Source organism: Schistocerca americana, chromosome 2 (genome assembly GCF_021461395.2).
Source record: "Schistocerca americana isolate TAMUIC-IGC-003095 chromosome 2, iqSchAmer2.1, whole genome shotgun sequence".
In the NCBI taxonomy this organism is placed as follows: domain Eukaryota; kingdom Metazoa; phylum Arthropoda; class Insecta; order Orthoptera; family Acrididae; genus Schistocerca; species Schistocerca americana.
In genome coordinates this window covers 290,561,039-290,580,522 of record NC_060120.1, presented here as the reverse complement: position 1 = coordinate 290,580,522, position 19,484 = coordinate 290,561,039, and the positions used below count along the sequence as shown (strand labels likewise).

The 19,484-nt window shown below is 41.9% G+C and overlaps 1 protein-coding gene across 1 annotated transcript in view; it reads right to left on the bottom strand.

Annotated features, from left to right (window-relative positions):
- The window catches only part of LOC124593673 (putative pyridoxal-dependent decarboxylase domain-containing protein 2), an 80,331-nt gene that overhangs the window by 3,981 nt on the left and 56,866 nt on the right, over positions 1-19,484 (bottom strand). Inside the window, exons 10-15 of the mRNA XM_047131966.1 lie at positions 11,389-11,460; positions 11,048-11,158; positions 10,728-10,892; positions 4,081-4,309; positions 1,644-1,796; positions 585-746 (exon numbers count right to left, since the gene is read on the bottom strand). Coding sequence (XP_046987922.1) covers positions 585-746; positions 1,644-1,796; positions 4,081-4,309; positions 10,728-10,892; positions 11,048-11,158; positions 11,389-11,460 — 892 coding nt within the window. The remainder of the gene's footprint in view (positions 1-584; positions 747-1,643; positions 1,797-4,080; positions 4,310-10,727; positions 10,893-11,047; positions 11,159-11,388; positions 11,461-19,484) is intronic.

The window sequence follows — 19,484 nt, the reverse complement described above, 5'->3', positions numbered from 1 at the left end:
CTGTGGTAAAGCTTGTAGCCCACTGACAATGGCACAAATGTGCCGAAACATGTTTGAGTAATAAGAAAATATTGTGGTTTGCATAAACAAGCAGAATTTGCAAATATTTTATTTTTCATTCGATAACTAGTTTTGGGCTGTGACCCATTTTCAAATCAACATAACAAAGTCGAAAATGGGATTTCCAAAGATGTCAACAAAATGTGTAATTTACATTCGCAGCGCATACTCCAGCATGGTGCAAGTTCTTACAACTGCTATAGTTTATCATGCAAACAAGGTGGTTGTTACAGTATTAAAACCAAAGGATGATGATTTGCATTCTGCAATTAGCAGTGTCTGCCTAGCATATTTACTATTACCATTGTTGATTTTTTATCACCTGATACTGCATATCTACTCTCCTTTCAACTCTATTGCTGGCAAAAGCATTTACTTACGTTTGCACAGATAAGACCTTATTTTCACCTTCTGCAACTTGCTCACACAAGACATAAATAATAACTTAAACTAGGTTTGCAACATTTGTCATCGAACACATAATGAATTACCAACAAGCACAAGTGCAGTTGCAGACACATTACCTGCTGTAAGATTTAAGCTGCGCCCTTTGATACCTCCCTCTTTGCTTGGAGGTGACCACCAGTTCACGAGACTACCAAATACTGGAACATGCCTCAGTATACCCTCTTGCCACAGCCTTTCTTCATTTTCCTTCTGTAAATCTAGTGTAGCTGTTTCAATACCTGTAAAAATTATAGTACTAATGCAGTAATGGACTTGGAATGTTACAAACTGCACTATACTTATAGAGGTTCAAGCAACAATTACATAACCTTGGAATTTGCTGTGCAGCTATATCAATTATCCCTAATGATTACTCGTACTGCCACCAATGCCCAAATAGTTATGCAACCATATCATCTGATAGATAATTCTGAAGTATATGCAGTCATATTTCACAAAAATTACAAAGCAGCTCTTTAAGATGGTTACATTTGTTGCCAGTAAGCTAAAATTAACCTACAGAGGTTGCTTAAAGGAATAGTTGTGGGTGATACTTTTGATAGACTGGAAATTTCTGCATCACTTGTTTTTGCACAAATGTACTAAAAGCATAGAAATCGTAGTCTTTCAAATGATAATGCCATTGACTTTGCTTTATGCAGGTTAGCAATCACACTATTTGTCATCTATCTTATGGTTTCTGCCAATTCAGCATTAAGGGGGTTGAGGGACAAACAAAAGCGTGTGAACAATGGATGACACCTCCACAGGCATACGAAACTGATAAGCTATTTAATTACTCTTCGAAAACTTTTCAAGTAATAAGTGAGAACACAATTATGATAATGGGTAGTCCTAGTAAAATGTAAATAATCTATAAGTAAAGGTAACCCAACTCCATGAATATGAATAGGAAAGATGTAGAGGCAACGACAGGAATAAAAACAGCAATGTTAACTTCGCTAACTTTTGGACAAATCCTTTTTCATTCTAGAAAAGTTTTCAGTCTTGTTTATGTGCATTTTTTACAACTCAACAACTCTAATATTCGAACATAACCTTAAAACATTTCAGATTCTGTGTACACTACTGGTCTAAAAAAGAAGTAATCCATTTTAAGCGGGAAGTGACATTACCTTTTTTCACTATCTCCGTCATTGTTTCAAGGAAACGTGAAGACTCTTCAACTTCTTGCCCGAAACTGACCACCAATCCCAGCAACTCCTCAACATCTGTTTCTGCTGTCACCATGCCAAATCTTACACAAGCCAGGCCATCTGGTCCCTCTCCTACAGACAAAATTCCTTCCAGTTCGTAAGTACTTCGATGAAGGTCAAAGAAATAATATATGCATATCATTCTCCACCAAAAGTGCTTCTAATGCACCCAATTTTTAAATCTCCATACATCTCATTAAAACTGTCGAACAATAAATATTATCTTCTCTTTTAACTACTGTTTTGATTACCACTGTAAAGACACTCAATAATTATATAATATGGTATCAACGGCGGAACTAAACTGTTAATTTTGACAGCACAAGAAACTGCACAGGAGTAATACTTCCTTGACAACATTTTCATAACACAAGAAACTGCATTTCGTTCATTAGCAATTTGTTGATATATCCAGGTACCTGGTGAACAGGCTTTTTTTTTTAATATAACAACTGCACCAGCTGATAATCTGTTAAATTTCCGGTCTTTTTAACTGCTTACATATACATAGAGGTAAGTAGTGTCATTATTGACTTTTAAAATAATGCAACAAATTAAAGAACAATGGTGGCCCTACTTCAGTATAGTAGGCCCCACACAATGACCATCCATTTAGTGAAGGAGGAAGACACACATTCTTGCTGATTATAGAAAGAGAATGTAAGCCTGAGAATGACATACACCTAGCAACACACAGAGCAGTTACGTGTCAGCCACACAAACCTGCAGCGAACAAGTTAACATCCCATCCATGGTGATGAGGGAACACAGGCAGTAATTGGGCAAGATTGAGAAATGAAATCATCCATTACCTTTTCAGAGGAACCATCCTGGCATTTGTCTTAAATAATTTTGGCCATGCAACACCTTGTCTGGTAAGGTCCGGTCTGTTTTTGAGAAGATTTTAAAGACAAATGGGAAGAAATGTAGAACACTGTTATATGTGTCTGTTGCAGAATTATGGAACATGTTGTGTTGACATATGATAACTCTTTTTCAGATCACGAGAAGTAAAAAGACTGGGTGCAATGCTGGAATGAGGGCTGTGTAGTGCTGGAATGGGAACAGGGGATGGATGAGGAAAATGACTAACGAAGGTTGAGGCCAGGAGGGTTATGGGAGCGTAGGGTATATTGCAGGGCAAATTCCCACCTGCACAATTCAGAAAAGCTGTTGTTGGTGGGAAGGATCCATATAGCACAAGCTGTGAAGCAGTCATTGAAATGAAGGATGTTGTGTTTGGCAGCATGCTCAGCAACAGGGTGGTCCACTAGTTTCTTGGCCACAGTTTGTCAGTGGCCACTTGTATGGACAGACAGCTTGCTGGTTGTCATGCCCACACAGAATGCAGCACAGTGGTTTCACAGGTAGTCCTGCCTTTGATGGGATAGGCGATATTTGTGACCAGACTGGAGTAGGTGGTGGTGGTGGGAGCATGTATGGGGCAGGTCTTGCACCTAGGTCTATTACAGGGGTACGAGCCATGAGGTAAGTGGGTTGGGAGCAGGGGGTTGTGTAGGGATGGATGAGTGTATTGTGTAGGTTCAGTGGACGGCGGAATACCACTGTAGGAGGGGTGGGAAGGATAGTGGGCAGGACATTTCTAATGTATTTATGTCTGTATATATGTCTTGAGGCAGTGTACATCACACCCCCACCAAATCATGAAAGGAAGAGAGACTATTCCTTACTATATTTTCACTGTTCATTCACTAAAATTGCAACAACAGGCATAACGATGAAGCTTATTACTCATTTATTACTAACTCTATTCATAACACATTTTGCAGACAGTACTCACATACACCACTGAATGTAACTGCAAAACTATATCACAGGTGTATGACACACGGTTTGGGGGAGATGGCATTTATATACTGGATTTGATTCCTTAAGGAATTGGGGATGGGGGTTAAATGGTAAATATATTAACAGCAAATCATACATGCAGTCTTAAATAAAAAACTGACATTTCCTTTTTTGTTTATGAGTGCACATACAATCTGCTGTCAGGATACATATGACCACAAGTACATGACACTTGATTATGACTATATGGTCAAAATTATCCAATATTGAGAAACAACACACACAATTATAAGATACACACCATATGTCTTCTCACCAGCTAAAGTAGAGGGCAGACAACAATTAAAAATAACGTATGTATTCTTGTTATGTGATAAAAGACATTAAATTGATTACAGAGTCACGGTTGTAATGCAGGTCTAACAAAAATTCATTATTCAAAACTGCATGCCCTAAAGATCGGCAAATAACAGATTGTAAAGGCCAATATTTATGCAGAACCGTATATCTGAAGACTCAAAAAAATATTTTTAAAGTGCTGCCTCACCCAAAGAAAATGCAGCATCTGTACTCCGCAGCTGTTCGACGAGCGATACATTGAGTTTATTGAGCTCTTCTTTGGCCTGGTCAGTAAGTAAAGTTTGCCACGCTTCTGGCACATAGCGGACACCACCCAAGCCGGCCCATCCTTCCATTTCAACCAAGCACAGATTTGGCGTAGATGACACAAGTCGTTGAAATGTTGCTTTATGTGCAACTGTTGCTGAAAGAATGTCCTGAACAACACAAAATATTGTAATGGCAATAACAATAAAGAAAAAGCAGGAAGCACATACATCATAAGTTAACATCTTCCCCACAAATTTCACAGTGACTAACTTTTATTCTTGAAAATAACTTATTTCCATCCTTTCAAATGAGACAAGAAAATAAAATTGATCAAAACATTTTAATAATTTCTGACACACAAAAATGAAAGATATCACAAGAAAAAGCAAGAACAATATTATTAACAATGATACAATTCACATATGCATGTATTCAGAAAACACAGAATACTGCAAAGAAAGTTTCTGATGGGACATTAAAACATTACAAAAATTAAGAAGCAATGCTTCTAGTGCATAAATGTTTTGCTATATTGGAAGTGTGAAACACACAGCAAGTCATCGCAGAATGAAGGTACGGTAAGGAGATGCAAGTTTGCCACAACAGCCAGAGTCTCAAGTTTATAAATCGCGTGACATCCCTCGCTGAAAGCTAGCAATTTCTGAAGTGTTGTGGTTTTTATGTGCCACACACTTATCAGCTGCACATGTATATGGCTGACTTCCCTCATTTCTGTCTATAAAAAGCTGAGAAAAGTCTATTTACAAATACATTGTTGAGGGTGCTAGTTTGTCTCTGGTAATGGAATGTAGTTACAACACTAAAAACTTCAGGCCAGGAGAACATGTTGTAAGAAATTTGATTCATACTGATAATAGCTGCATAAAACAAATTTAACAGTAAGAGACAGGTATATCAAAAAGACAATTCACTTGAGTAAACTGAAAATAACAGGGAGACAATGGCCGGCCAGCACACAGTTCTAGTTTTCAGAAGCGTTAATTCCTTCATCATGGATGAAAGAAGGATGTGATGGGACGAAGGCTGTCAGTCACACAGATCTCCTCATTCTTACAACAGGAGTATCAACCTAGGGTCTTAGTAACCTGGCCCTCCATTATAAACTTTCTCAACCTATCCACCTTTCCTCCCTGTGCAAGAACAGTTGCAAAAGCTAGGAATGTTTTGTGCCAGTAGTGCCTGAATTCCATCTCTAGAAAATAGGAATTGGACAGTAATTCTATATCTCTGTAGTTAAAAATACTGGATGTACAAAAAGTCCCATATTCTTATAGGAAATAGTACTGATGAAATTTAGGAAAAAGGTTCTTTAACAAATTCATTCTTACACATCCTTATGTTCTTCCACTGAATGAACTGTGAATTATGAGATACATTAATTGACTGTGAAGATTTGCTCATACAAGTGCGTGGTTTTTGCCTTCAGTAGCTCCAATTCATTGCACACTTGTTTCAGGTTCATTATCTGGTCATCACAATACTCATTCCTCTGTATCCAGAATGCAAACTGTGATAACTTTACTAAACACTCTTGCCCTTGTTGCAAAGAACCTTGTACCTGCAAGTCATTGGAACAATTTTCCGAAGATTTTTTCAGACGAAATACCACATTAAGGATGTCCAGCAGTATTGGCATTGTTGTGTGGCATATATGACATGTGCCAGTTGATTAATACTGTTGGCTAAACCATAGCAGAATATTATGCCTGCCACTTCTCTGTGTATGTTGTTCATACTCTACTGAATCATTAATCTTTTTTCTGATGCCAGCACAACCTCTATACGATATGTATGGAAAGGTTGATGTAGGACACAGTTTTAGGTGTTATTTCTCACAACAGCATCACAGTCAGTGGGGTACCAAACACAACCAATAAAGCAATGAACATAAACAAGACGACAGCCTACTCATCCAAGTACTCATTTATTGGCACAAGTAAAATGGTCCATGGCTCAATAAGCATATTTCTGGACATAGGATGTTTTCTCTATGCATTTTTACCAGTATTGTCTTCTACAAGAATACAAGACACTTTTCAACACCCGGTATATGAGGGTGTCAATAGTCCTGACGTAGTCTGTGGAACTGTAATTAGATGTGGTAAACACTGCAACAGAGTGCTGCAATAATGTTATCACATCATGCTAACCCTGCGTCCATTGGACAGACTATTGTAGAAAAAGATATAATTATCCTGACATACACCCTATGAAACAACAGATTGGTGTTAAAAAAGTTACTGCGGAAATTATATTCTCAGCCCAAATATAGTGACACTGAACTTGTGAAAGACCTACTCTTATTCTCCCAATCCCTGAAATGGAAACACTTCTTTACTGCCAATCCCTCCAAACAAAGCCAACCAAATTCCAACATTGCACCCTGCCTCTCCCAGATCATATCACCATCCAACTGCAATCCCCCCCCCCCCTCCCCCCACCACCCATCTTATCATCTGCTGGTCACCTTCCAGGAATTCCTTACCTCCAACTTACAACTCAGCCTCACAATCCTTCCCCAGGTCCCTTTCTCAGAATACTAACCTTTCAGCAGACAAGAGAATAGCCATACACAACCCCAAAACAAATCCTGACCTAATCATCCTACCTGAAGACAAAATCCCGCCATTGTTGTTATGAATCACAGTGACTGCCAGTTATCTGACTCCTGCACCAATAGACTGACAGAATGATCCCACTCAGAAGTCCAACACAACACTGAATCCCTGCTTAAAGCCTTAGGCCTTTCCCAGAACCTCTTCCCTGAATCCATTTCTCTCCTCACCCCTATGACACCTCATGCACCTACCTTCTACATGGTCCCCAAAATCTGTTGTTGTTGTTGTTGTCTTCAGTCCTGAGACTGGTTTGATGCAGCTCTCCATGCTACTCTATCCTGTGCAAGCTTCTTCATCTCCCAGTACCTACTGCAACTTACATCCTTCTGAATCTGCTTAGTGTATTCATCTCTTGGTCTCCCCCTATGATTTTTACCCTCCACGCTGCCCTCCAATACTAAATTGGTGATCACTTGATGCCTCAGAACATGTCCTACCAACCGATCCCTTCTTCTGGTCAAGTTGTGCCACAAACTTCTCTTCTCCCCAATCATATTCAATACTTCATCATTAGTTATGTGATCTACCCATCTAATCTTCAGCATTCTTCTGTAGCACCACATTTCGGAAGCTTCTATTCTCTTCTTGTCCAAACTATTTATCGTCCATGTTTCACTTCCATACATGGCTACACTCCATACAAATACTTCCAGAAATAACTTCCTGACACTTAAATCTATACTCGATGTTAACAAATTTCTCTTCTTCAGAAACGCTTTCCTTGCCATTGCCAGTCTACATTTTATATCCTCTCTACTTCATCCATCATCAGTTATTTTGTTCCCCAAATAGCAAAACTCCTTTACTACTTTAAGTGTCTCATTTCCTAATCTAATACCCTCAGCATCACCCGACTTAATTCGACTACATTCCATTATCCTCGTTTTGCTTTTGTTGATGTTCATCTTATATCCTCCCTTCAAGACACCATCCATTCCGTTCAACTGCTCTTCCAAGTCCTTTGCTGTCTCTGACAGAATTACAATGTCATCGGCGAACCTCAAAGTTTTTATTTCTTCTCCATGGATTTTAATACCTACTCCAAATTTTTCTTTTGTTTCCTTTACTGCTTGCTCATTATAGAGATTGAATAACATCGGGGAGAGGCTACAACCCTGTCTTACTCCCTTCCCAACCACTGCTTCCCTTTCATGTCCCTCAACTCTTATAACTGCCACCTGGTTTCTGTACAAGTTGTAAATAGCCTTTCGCTCCCTGTATTTTACCCCTGCCACCTTTAGAATTTGAAAGAGAGTATTCTAGTCAACATTGTCAAAAGCTTTCTCTAAGTCTACAAATGCTAGAAACGTAGGTTTACCTTTCCTTATTCTTTCTTCTAAGATAAGTCGTAAGGTCAGTATTGCCTCACGTGTTCCAGTATTCCTACGGAATCCAAACTGATCTTCCCCGAGGTCGGCTTCTACTAGTTTTTCCATTCGTCTGTAAAGAATTCGTGTTAGTACTTTGCAGCTGTGGCTTATTAAACTGATGGTTCGGTAATTTTCACATCTGTCAACACCTGCTTTCTTTGGGATTGGAATTATTATATTCTTCTTGAAGTCTGAGGGTATTTCGCCTGTTTCATACATCTTGCTCACCAGATGGTAGAGTTTCCCCAAAATCTACAAACGCAAAAATCCTGGATGCCCCACCGTAGCTGGTTATTTTGCGCAACTGAAAGAATTTCAGCCCTCATTGACTAACATCTTCAACCAACTGCCTGTAATCTAGCCTCCCATGTCGAAGATACCAACCACTTCCTTCATTGACTCTCCACTGTCCACAATCCTTCACCTTCTAGACCTCTACTAATCAGTGTTGACACCACCTCCCTATACACCATCACCACTCACGCCCATGGTCTTATCATTATTGAACACTACCTTTCCTAAAGTCCTTCAGACTCCAAACCGACTACCTCATTCCTCATACACCTTAGTAATCTTTATCCTAACCCACAACTAATTCTCCTTTGAAGGAAAAGTACACGAACAAATCTGCGGCACAGCTATGAGCACTTGATGGCACCCTTCTATGCCAACCTTTTTACAGGCCTTCTAGAGCAAAACTTCCTAGCCTTCCAATGCCAAAACCCTAGCCTCGTTCAGGTTCATTGATGGTATCTTCATGATCTGGCAGGGCCAAGACACCCTATCCTCTTTCCTTCACAACCTCAACACCTTCTCTCCCATCCAATTCGCCCAGTCCTCCTCAACCCAGTATGCCACCTACCTTCCCAGGCATTGATCACCACCTCTCTGATAGCTCCATCTGCACCTCTGTCCACACTAAAACCATCAAAGATCAACAATGCCTGCATTTTGACAGCTGTCACCCCTTTCACATAAAAAAAATCCCATATAGCCTGGCCACCAGGGGACGATGTATCTGCAGTGACAAGAACTTCCTTGCTAAGTGTGTTGAGGTTCTCACCAAGGCCTTCACAGACCGGCACTACCCCCAGACCCAATCCACAAACACATCTCCCATGCCATTTCCCCTCACAGCCCAAACTCTCCCACCAACCCCAAGAATCAGCAACAAAAGAGTTCCCCTTTGTCACCCAATACTGCCTTGAACTGGGACAACTGAAACACATCTTTCGCCAGGGCTTTGATTACCTATCATCATGCTCTGAAATGAGGGGCATCCTACCCGTGAGATCCTTCCCACCCCTACTGAAGTGATGTTCCGTCACTCACCCAACATCCACAACATCCTAGTCCATTCCTTTGCCACTCACAATCCCAACTCCTTGCCACAAGGACAATATCCCTGTGGAAGACCCAGGTGTAAGACCTGGCCAATCCACCATTCAGCACCTGTCACAGTTTTATCCTACCCCATCAGGGTCTGGGTCACCTGTGAAAGCAGCGATGCCATTTACCAGCTACGCTACAATCATTGCACAGCTTTTTATATTGGTATGACTACCAACCAGCTGTTCACCACGATGAATGGCCTCTGCCAAACTGTGGCTGAGAGCAAAGTAGACCATTCTGTGGCACAACATGCAGCCTAACATAACAACCTTGATTTCAATCTCTACTTCACTACCTGAGCCATCTGGATCCTCTCCACCACCACCAGATTTTCTTAACTCACAAATGTGAGTTATCCTTATAACATATTCTCTGCTCCTATCATTATTCTGGCCTCAACCTTACAACCCAACAGTTTCCACCCCCTCTGCCCTACCACCTCCTCCCCATTCCCATCTCCTTTAGTCTTTGTTTGCCACCCTCTGCCATGGCACCTGCCAATATTTCCCCGCTCCTCTCCTTTTTCGTTATGTTTTCTCCATATCCCTGTTCACAACCTACCGATGCTGCATTTGTTGGCATTCTAGCCCCTGCACACTTACCCAGACAGCGGTCTTCTCTACCCCACCTGTACATTGCTATATCTTCCCCTTCCCCACCCCCCGCAGATTGCTTCTACCATTTCAGATGATAGAGGCATTCTGGCCCGAGATGCTGGAGTTGATGGTCATGTGCTTGCTTTTGCTCTTTTTCCGACGAAGGCTGAAGCCGAAAGCTGATTTTAAGTGTCTTTCAATTCTGCCTGTCAGCAACTTACCATGTTATCTTTATGGTAGGTAGTAATCTATCTTTTATTACATTGCTAATTAATAAAAAGAGAAAGACTTAATATTTTGAGGTGGCTTTTGCAATGAAGGAGTAGTAAGGTGACGGCCTAGAATAAGAAAAGAGGGGGTGGGGATTGTGTGCCAATGTAGGGACAAACCTGGTGCGAATCTATAACCACTTTGCAGCATAGAACAAAAAAAAAAAAAAAGCAAAGAACAAACAACAGAGTGCTATTTTTGACCATTTTCATTGTGGTAGGAAGTTTGAAGGTGGTGACAAAATTTAAAATTATAAGGAAGATTGTATCATTCAAAGTTCTTGATGTGGTAATTCCATTTTACAACCGTTTTACATACCAGTTGTTGCTCTAGACAAATAATAAATGAATCAATGTCTTCTACTGTAGGTTGCCTGTCTTGCCCCAACTCCAGAGGTGAGTATCGTAAAACCACACCGCTAGTTTCCAGTTCACATATTTCCACTGGTACTTGTGGGGCATCTCGCTGAAGGATCTGCCCGAGCTGCAACAACAATAATATTCAGTTTTAAAGAGGTATTTTGAGAAAATGAAAAATGAAATATTGCCATTCAGAAACACTCAGCATGCAACAATACGGATTATTATTACAGGCACTTGCAAAGGTGAATTGAGAACCTAAAAATACCTCAAACGTACCCATGAATTGAGCTTGTCATAGTACGAGGGCACACGTCCACTTTCATTTCCTTCACTTGCTTCAGGAATGAACTGGAACACAACTGTGGAGGCAACAACTTCAAAAAGCATCTGTAAAGCAGAAATATCCACGGTGGAAGCACATTCAGTTTAATCTAATCCCCAATGCACATAATCATACTGCTTAATTGTACTCTTCAATACAATAAGTTTTTCTTGCCTTCCCCATTCCACACACAAACACTGAAGAAATATAACTGCTATTTAAAGATACTAAGCAATTTGGCTTTCATAACTGTCCTTAGGTGTTAATGTTTATTAGTAATAAATATTGGACTCACTGAGGTATTAACTGGACGGGTCACTAATTCATTGACAGTAATTGTTCCAGACTCACCACCTGGCTGTTGGCTCTGCAAAAGAAGCAATAAGAACTATCACAATTGTACATAATGTAAGTATGATATTTCCAAATAGTAATTATAAGTTTAAAACTAAGGTTTAAGTATTTTGTTTGTTTATTTGTGTGATTTTGTGTGTGTGTGTGTGTGTGTGTGTGTGTGTGTGTGTGTGTGTGTGTGTAAGGGGATGGGGTGCCCACATGCGAAAGTGTGTGAGAAAGATAATGGTAGCTTAGTAGTTTTTCATAGGAACCCTACCTGCTAATGATTCATTAAGCATAATCCTTAGTGCCTACTGGTTAAATGTGTTATTTTTTGATAATCTCATGTTCTATACTCAAAAATCCCTGGCTGAACATATATTCTATTATAAGTAATCTGTGACATTTTAATATTCAGAACGTCATATACATTTGAAAATTGATGTATGTTCAAAAGCTTTTCTTTAACCCTTTCACAGGCAAATTTTTTGTAGCAACTGAGCAAAGGTTTTTTTCTATCCTATTAGAATTATGATCAACTGACTGTACTTATTTTTTGATAATTTTATTTTTGTGATTTACGGCCAGAAGCTATGGTGGTACATATATCACCCAGCACCTTGTGAGGTATTAAAACTATGGTGGTAAATGGATTTCCCACTTCCCTTTTGTGTGCTGTTTTGTGTTATTTTATATATAACATATTAATATTAAGGGAATATGTGTTACCACTTCTGTACACTCCTGGCATCTAGTGGCATTCCACTGTACTACCTGCTGTTTCTGTTTGTTGTGAAATGTAGCCTTCAGGACTGTGGGAAATATATATCCCACCAAACAATGATGATTTAATGGTTCTTGGGGAGTATGGTTACCACCAAAGTAGTTTCTGGAACGGACTTGTGAAACCAGAGCCACTTCCTCATCCCCTCAAACCCAGAACCTCCCACAGAAGAATCCCAAAAGTGCCCCACTTGTGACAAGACACTTTCCAGGACTGGATCAGACTCTGAATGTGGCTCTCCAGCAGGGATATGACTTACTCAAATCCTGCCCTGAAATGAGATCCATCCTTCATGAAATCCTCCTCACTCCACCAAGAATGTCTTTCCGCCGTCCACCTAACCTTTGTAAACCTCTTGGTTCATCCCTATGAAATCCCCAAACTACCTTCCCTACCCTCTGGCTCCTACCCTTGTAACCACCCCCGGTGTAAAACCTGTCCCATGCACCCGCCCACCACCACCCACTCCAGCCCTGTAACCTGGAAGGTGTACACGATCAAAGGCAGAGCCACTAGTGAAAGCACGCACGTGATTTACCAACTGACCTGCCTACACTGTGAAGCTTTCTATGTGGAAATGACCAGCAACAAACTGTCCATTCGCATGAACGGACGCAGGCAGACAGTGTTTTTTGGTAATGAGGATCACCCTATGGCTAAACATGCCTTGGTGCACGGCCAGCAAATCTTGGCACAGTGTTACACCGTCCGGGTTATCTGGATACTTTCCACTGACACCAACCTATCAGAACTCTGGAGATGGGAACTTGCCCTTCAATATGTCTTCTCTTCCCATTACCCACCAGGCCTCAACCTCCGCTAATTTCAAGTTGCCGCCGCTCATACCTCACCTGTCATTCAATAACATCTTTGCCTCTGTACTTCCGCCTCGACTGGCATCTCTACCCAAACTCTTTGCCTTTACACATGTATGCTTGTGTCTGTGTATGTGCAGATGGATATGTGTGTGGGTGCGCGTGTATACCTGTCCCTTTTTCCTCCCCAAGGTAAGTCTTTCCGCTCCCGCGATTGGAATGACTCCTTACCCTCTCCCTTAAAACCCACATCCTTTCGTTTTTCCCTCTCCTTCCCTCTTTCCTGATGAAGCAACCGTGGATTGCAAAAGCCTGAAATGTGTGTGTGTGTGTTATTGTTTCTATCAACGTAGCAACGCTTTCGATTGATAAGTTACAGAATCTTTGTTTTTAGATTATACATATATAAACAAAGATGATGTGACTTACCAAACGAAAGTGCTGGCAGGTCGATAGACACACAAACATACACACAAAATTCAAGCTTTCGCAACAAACGGTTGCTTCATCACGAAAGGGGGAAGGAGAGGGAAAGACGAAAGGATGTGGGTTTTAAGGGAGAGGGTAAGGAGTCATTCCAATTCCGGGAGTGGAAAGACTTACCCTAGGGGGAAAAAAGGACAGGTATACACTCGCGCACACACACACACATATCCATCCGCACATCCACAGACACAAGCAGACATTTGTAAAGGCAAAGAGTTTGGGCAGAGATGTCAGTCGAGATGGAAGCACAGAGGCAAATTTGTTGTTGAAAGACAGGTGAGGTATGAGCGGCGGCAAATTGAAATTAGCGGAGATTGAGGCCTGGCGGATAATGAGAAGAGAGGATATACTGAAGGGCAAGTTCCCATCTCTGGAGTTCTGACAGGTTGGTGTTAGTGGGAAGTATCCAGATAACCCGGACGGTGTAACACTGTGACAAGATGTGCTGGCCGTGCACCAAGGCATGTTTAGCCACAGGGTGATCCTCATTACCAACAAACACTGTCTGCCAGTTTGTTGCTGGTCATTCCCACATAGAAAGCTTTACAGTGTAGGCAGGTCAGTTGGTAAATCATGTGGGTGCTTTCACAGGTGGCTCTGCCTTTGATCGTGTACACCTTCCGGGTTACAGGACTGGAGTAGGTGGTGGTGGGAGGGTGCATGAAACCGGTTTTACACCGGGGGTGGTTACAAGGGTAGGAGCCAGAGGTAGGGAAAGTGGTTTGGGGATTTCATAGGGATGAACTAAGAGGTTGCGAAGGTTAGGTGGACTGTGGAAAGACACTCTTGGTGGAGTGGGGAGGATTTCATGAAGGATGGATCTCATTTCAGGGCAGGATTTGAGGAAGTCGTATCCCTGCTGGAGAGCCACATTCAGAGTCTGATCCAGTCCCAGAAAGTATCCTGTCACAAGTGGGCCACTTTTGGGGTTCTTCTGTGGGAGATTCTGGGTTTGAGGAGATGAGGAAGTGGCTCTGGTTATTTGCTTCTGTACCAGGCTGTAGGGAAGGGACCGTTTGATGTGGAATGGGTGGCAGCTGTCATAATGGAGGCACTGTTGCTCGTTGGCGGGTTTGATGTGGACGGACGTGTGAAGCTGGCCATTGGACAGGTGGAGGTCAACGTCAAGGAAAGTGGCATGGGATTTGGAGTAGGACCAGGTGAATCTGATGGAACCAAAGGAGTTGAGGTTGGAGAGGAAATTCTGGAGTTGTTCTTCACTGTGAGTCCAGATCATGAAGATGTCATCAATAAATCTGTACCAAACTTTGGGTTGGCAGGCCTAGGTAACCAAGAAGGTTTCCTCTAAGCGACCCATGAATAGGTTGGTGTACGGGGGGGCCATCCTGGTACCCATGGTTGTTCCCTTTAATTGTTGGTATGTCTGGCCTTCAAAAGTGAAGAAGTTGTGGGTCAGGATGAAGCTGGCTAAGGTAATGAGGAAAGAGGTTTTAGGTAGGGCAGGCGATCGGCGTGAAAGGAAGTGCTCCATCGCAGCGAGGCCCTGGACGTGCGGAATATTTGTGTATAAGGAACTGGCATCAATGGTTACAAGGATGGTTTCCAGGGGTAACAGACTGGGTAAGGATTCCAGGCATTCGAGAAAGTGGTTGGTGTCTTTGATGAAGCATGGGAGACTGCATGTAATGGGTTGAAGGTGTTGATCTACGTAGGGAGAGATACGTTCTGTGGGGGCTTGGTAACCAGCTACAATGGGACGGCCGGGATGATTGGAATTGTGAATTTTAGGAAGAAGGTAGAAGGTAGGGATGTGGGGTGTTGGTGTGGTCAGGAGGTTGATGGAGTCAGGTGAAAGGTTTTGTAGGGGGCCTAAGGTTCTGAGGATTCCTTGAAGCTCCGCCTGGACATCAGGAATGGGATTACCTTGGCAAACTTTGTATGTAGTGTTGTCTGAAAGCTGACGCAGTCCCTCAGCCACATACTCCCGACGATCAAGTACCACGGTCGTGGAACCCTTGTCCGCCAGAAGTACGACGATGGATCGGTCAGCCATCAGATCACGGATAGCCAGGGCTTCAGCAGTGGTGATGTTGGGAGTAGGATTAAGGTTTTTTAAGAAGGATTGAGAGGCAAGGCTGGAAGTCAGAAATTCCTGGAAAGTTTGGAGAGGGTGATTTTGAGGAAGAGGAGGTGGGTCCCGCTGTGACGGAGGACGGAACTGTTCCAGGCAGGGTTCAATTTGGATAGTGTCTTGGGGAGTTGGATCATTAGGAGTAGGATTAGGATCATTTTTCTTCGTGGCAAAGTGATATTTCCAGCAGAGAGTACAGGTGTAGGACAGTAAATCTTTGACAAGGGCTGCTTGGTTGAATCTGGGAGTGGGGCTGAAGGTGAGGCCTTTGGATAGGACAGAGGTTTCGGATTGGGAGAGAGGTTTGGAGGAAAGGTTAACTACTGAATTAGGGTGTTGTGGTTCCTGATTGTGTTGATTGGAATTTTGAGGTTTTGGGGGGAGTGGAGCTGGAAGTGGGAGATTGAGTAGATGGGAGAGACTGGGTCTGTGTGCAATGAGAGGAGGTTGAGGTTTGCTGGAAAGCTTGTGAAGGGTGAGTGAGTTGCCTTTCCGGAGGTGGGAAACCAGGAGATTGGATAGTTTTTTGAGGTGGAGGGTGGCATGCTGTTCTAATTTGCTGTTGGCCTGTAGGAGGATGCTCTGAACAGCTGGTGTGAATGTGGGAGAGGAAAGATTGAGGACTTTTATTAAGGATAGGAGCTGACGGGTGTGTTCATTGGCTGAGTTAATGTGTAGTAGGAAGCCCCCCACGTTAGCTATTACTCTTATTGAGTTTACTTCTAAGAAAGCATTAAGACAAATTTCCTACAACACGTCATGTGGCAGTAACTAATGTTGTGTTTCACACATATGCCCATCAGGTGCAGTTGTAAACAAGAATCAATAAATAGGATTACTCAGAACACTTCTATAGAAACATTGGTTTACTTAGTCTGTCACTCTCATCACTTTCTGACAAAGTGTCGGGATTCTGTGCAGGTCTCTCTCTCTCTCTCTCCGTCACACACACACGCACGCACGCGCACACACACACACACACACACACACACACACACACACACACACACACACACACACACTAGCTATGGCTTTATCTCTCCATTCCTTCCTCCACCTTTGGGGTCAGTGACCTGTGGTTGGAGAGTTGCGGACCATCTTCTGACTCCCAGTGCATTCAGTCTTGCCAAGACTTGCGAAGTGTCAACTGTTGGGTGCAGTCTTTGTGCACAGCTGCTAGCACAGGGTTCTATAACGAACTTAGCTAGGAGCCCTTATCCCTGTTGGTGAGACTTCCATGGAGCCTTATCAGAATTAACTCTTTAATGATGCTCTCCCATACGCCACTAGCTTGGCACAATATTTTTGTTTTCTCAAATTCGAATATTTGTCATTGTTGAAGCATGTGTTCTACACAGCATTGCAAGATGCACAGCTGTGTTTGCTCAGTGTACTGGAGGCTACACTTGCAAGGGACATTATATATACTGGGTATTTACATTTGTAGTTTGCCATTCACTGAGCCAAGCATGTCTTTCATTTTTTGTGGTGGTTGAAAGGCGACCTTGAAATTTTTCCGATTCTTCACCTTGGGCGAAGGAGGTCTAGTACAGGGGATACAGGTGAGTTTCTTTGCCTCTTTGCAAACCTCTTCTTTGTGGAAGGCTATATGGTGTCAAAGACATCATGTTTACGCCAGGACTGTTAAACTTTTTATTTCCACTATTGCAATTTCGGACTTCGGCCATTATCCAGCGCAGATGTTTTGGCTCTATGTCATCATTTGCTGTTATATACATTTGTAATGTATAAAGTTGACATGGCTTAAAGCCAAAACACCTGCACTTGATAATGGCCCAAGGCTGAAATTGCAATAGTGGAAATAAAAATTTTAACAGTCACTGACGTAAACATTATGTCTTTCAACAAATTTTACATGACTGTGAATCCCAGTTATGAAAAGTTAATTTATATGATTTCAATTAACATTTAATCTGCACTTCGCTGTACCCATTTTGGTACATCTCTAAGGTGTTTCTGCTTTGCTGGGAGGCTGTTGACAGATCTGATACTACAAGAGTGAGCCAGGCCATAATGAGCGAACACATCTGCTTCGCAATAAGAGAAATCAACAAGGATACACAGCCTCTACCCACATGGCACCTACGTATCATTGGTACACTGTCAGAATAGTCCTGGGAATGAGTAGATTGCAGTTCATTTGTCAACAGTGAAAGACAAAGACAGTGTGCTAACTTCGGACAGCAAAAAAGTTTCGGAGGCTGGCGGGAGCTCAGATGAAGACCTAAGATATCAATGGTACAAGGACAACTATCCATCTGACACAGAAAGAACTGGATGCTGCTACCTCAGCCCTCTGCAAAAGGCTGAACTCCACTCCTGTTCCAAACACAATACTGATGAGCCATGGCGGCTCATTTCACTTTCCCACTATTGATAGCTTCTAGCTGGTGTGTTACTATGTGGCACGTATTACTCCCTTGTGTAGTTATCGCTGGCCTGGCTAGGCTTCAAAAGCGCCTGGTAGACTGTCGTCAGGAGAGACATTCGGACAGCGTAGTGCAGACAACTTATGTGTAGTCTTTGTGCAATGTGGATTTGGTGCCAGCAGCAGCACTTGTAGCAATGGACATGCGGTGCGGATCAGCACAATGTCTCTTACAGGTCGTCATTCACGCTTCTTTGACAGGACCGGGTAGAAGGCAAAAGCACTAAGTTGCCAGGAGAGCATTCTGTGTCCTTAGCTTCCTGCCCTGTGGGCTTCCTTACCACTGTGTGGACGGCTCTCAAGCATTTCCTAGCATGGTTTGCAATACGTTTGCAGTCACGTGTCCTGACTGTCTGTGCTCAAACTGGGTAGCTTATGTTATCTGAACTGCAATGTAAATGAAATTTTGCTGTCAATCAAGAGGCCTTTATCTGATTAATTGGCTTCACACGGGGAATTTTCCCTTTAAAGCTATTGTTCTGTTTAATACATATTGTAACTTTGTTCTAAATTTTATTTTAAATTATTTGGTGTAAACCTTTTGGGTAAGCTGTAAAGGAGAACTGTTATGTTAGGTCTTGTTAACTAGCTAATATTTCCTATCTGGGGGTCTGCCTAATGTGTCAGTTTTGTGCTCACTTGCAGAAATTCATGTAGAGCTCAGTTTTAATTATTTTACTGGTTTATTTCATTTTTTAAATTAAAACTTTTTTAAGGCCAATATTGTTAAAGTCTTATTTTCTTTCATCTTGTTTAAGGCCATGAACAAGGTATTACTGTGATTCAGTAACCATGTTATTCACCATTTTGAACACTTTCAAGTGTGTAAATTTTACATGGCAAATTAACCTGGAATTTTCCTACCTGTTTTTCTTAAAGGGGACCTGTTGTTACTTTGAAAAATACCGTATTTACTCGAATCTAAGCTGCACTTTTTTTCCGGTTTTTGTAATCCAAAAAACCGCCTGCGGCTTAGAATCGAATGCAAAGTAAGCGGAAGTTCTGAAAAATATTGGTAGGTGCCGCCACAACTAACTTCTGCCATCGAATATATGTAGCGCTACAACAGACATGTTTTGCAGGCACAAAGATAAATACTGGCGCCAAAACCTCTTCGTCAGTAAATAAATTAAAAAAAAAAAAAAATAGGTGGAAAACGAGCTTTTTTTCTCTGCCCCGAGTTTTGACCACTGCACTTTCATACATTATCCAACGAAGTAAATAGAAATTTCGTATTGTTCATCTTCTAGCAGCATGTCAATGTACTACGAAAATCTGACTGGCAAGACTGTTTGGGATGTTTGTCAATATGGGAAACTTTACGTCCTGAATTTTTTCCTACCTGTGAGAAGAGACGGTTGCTACTAGGAACTTTTATGAATTGTGAATCACATGCAGTATTCTCTTCACCATAGGAATAATATGAGTC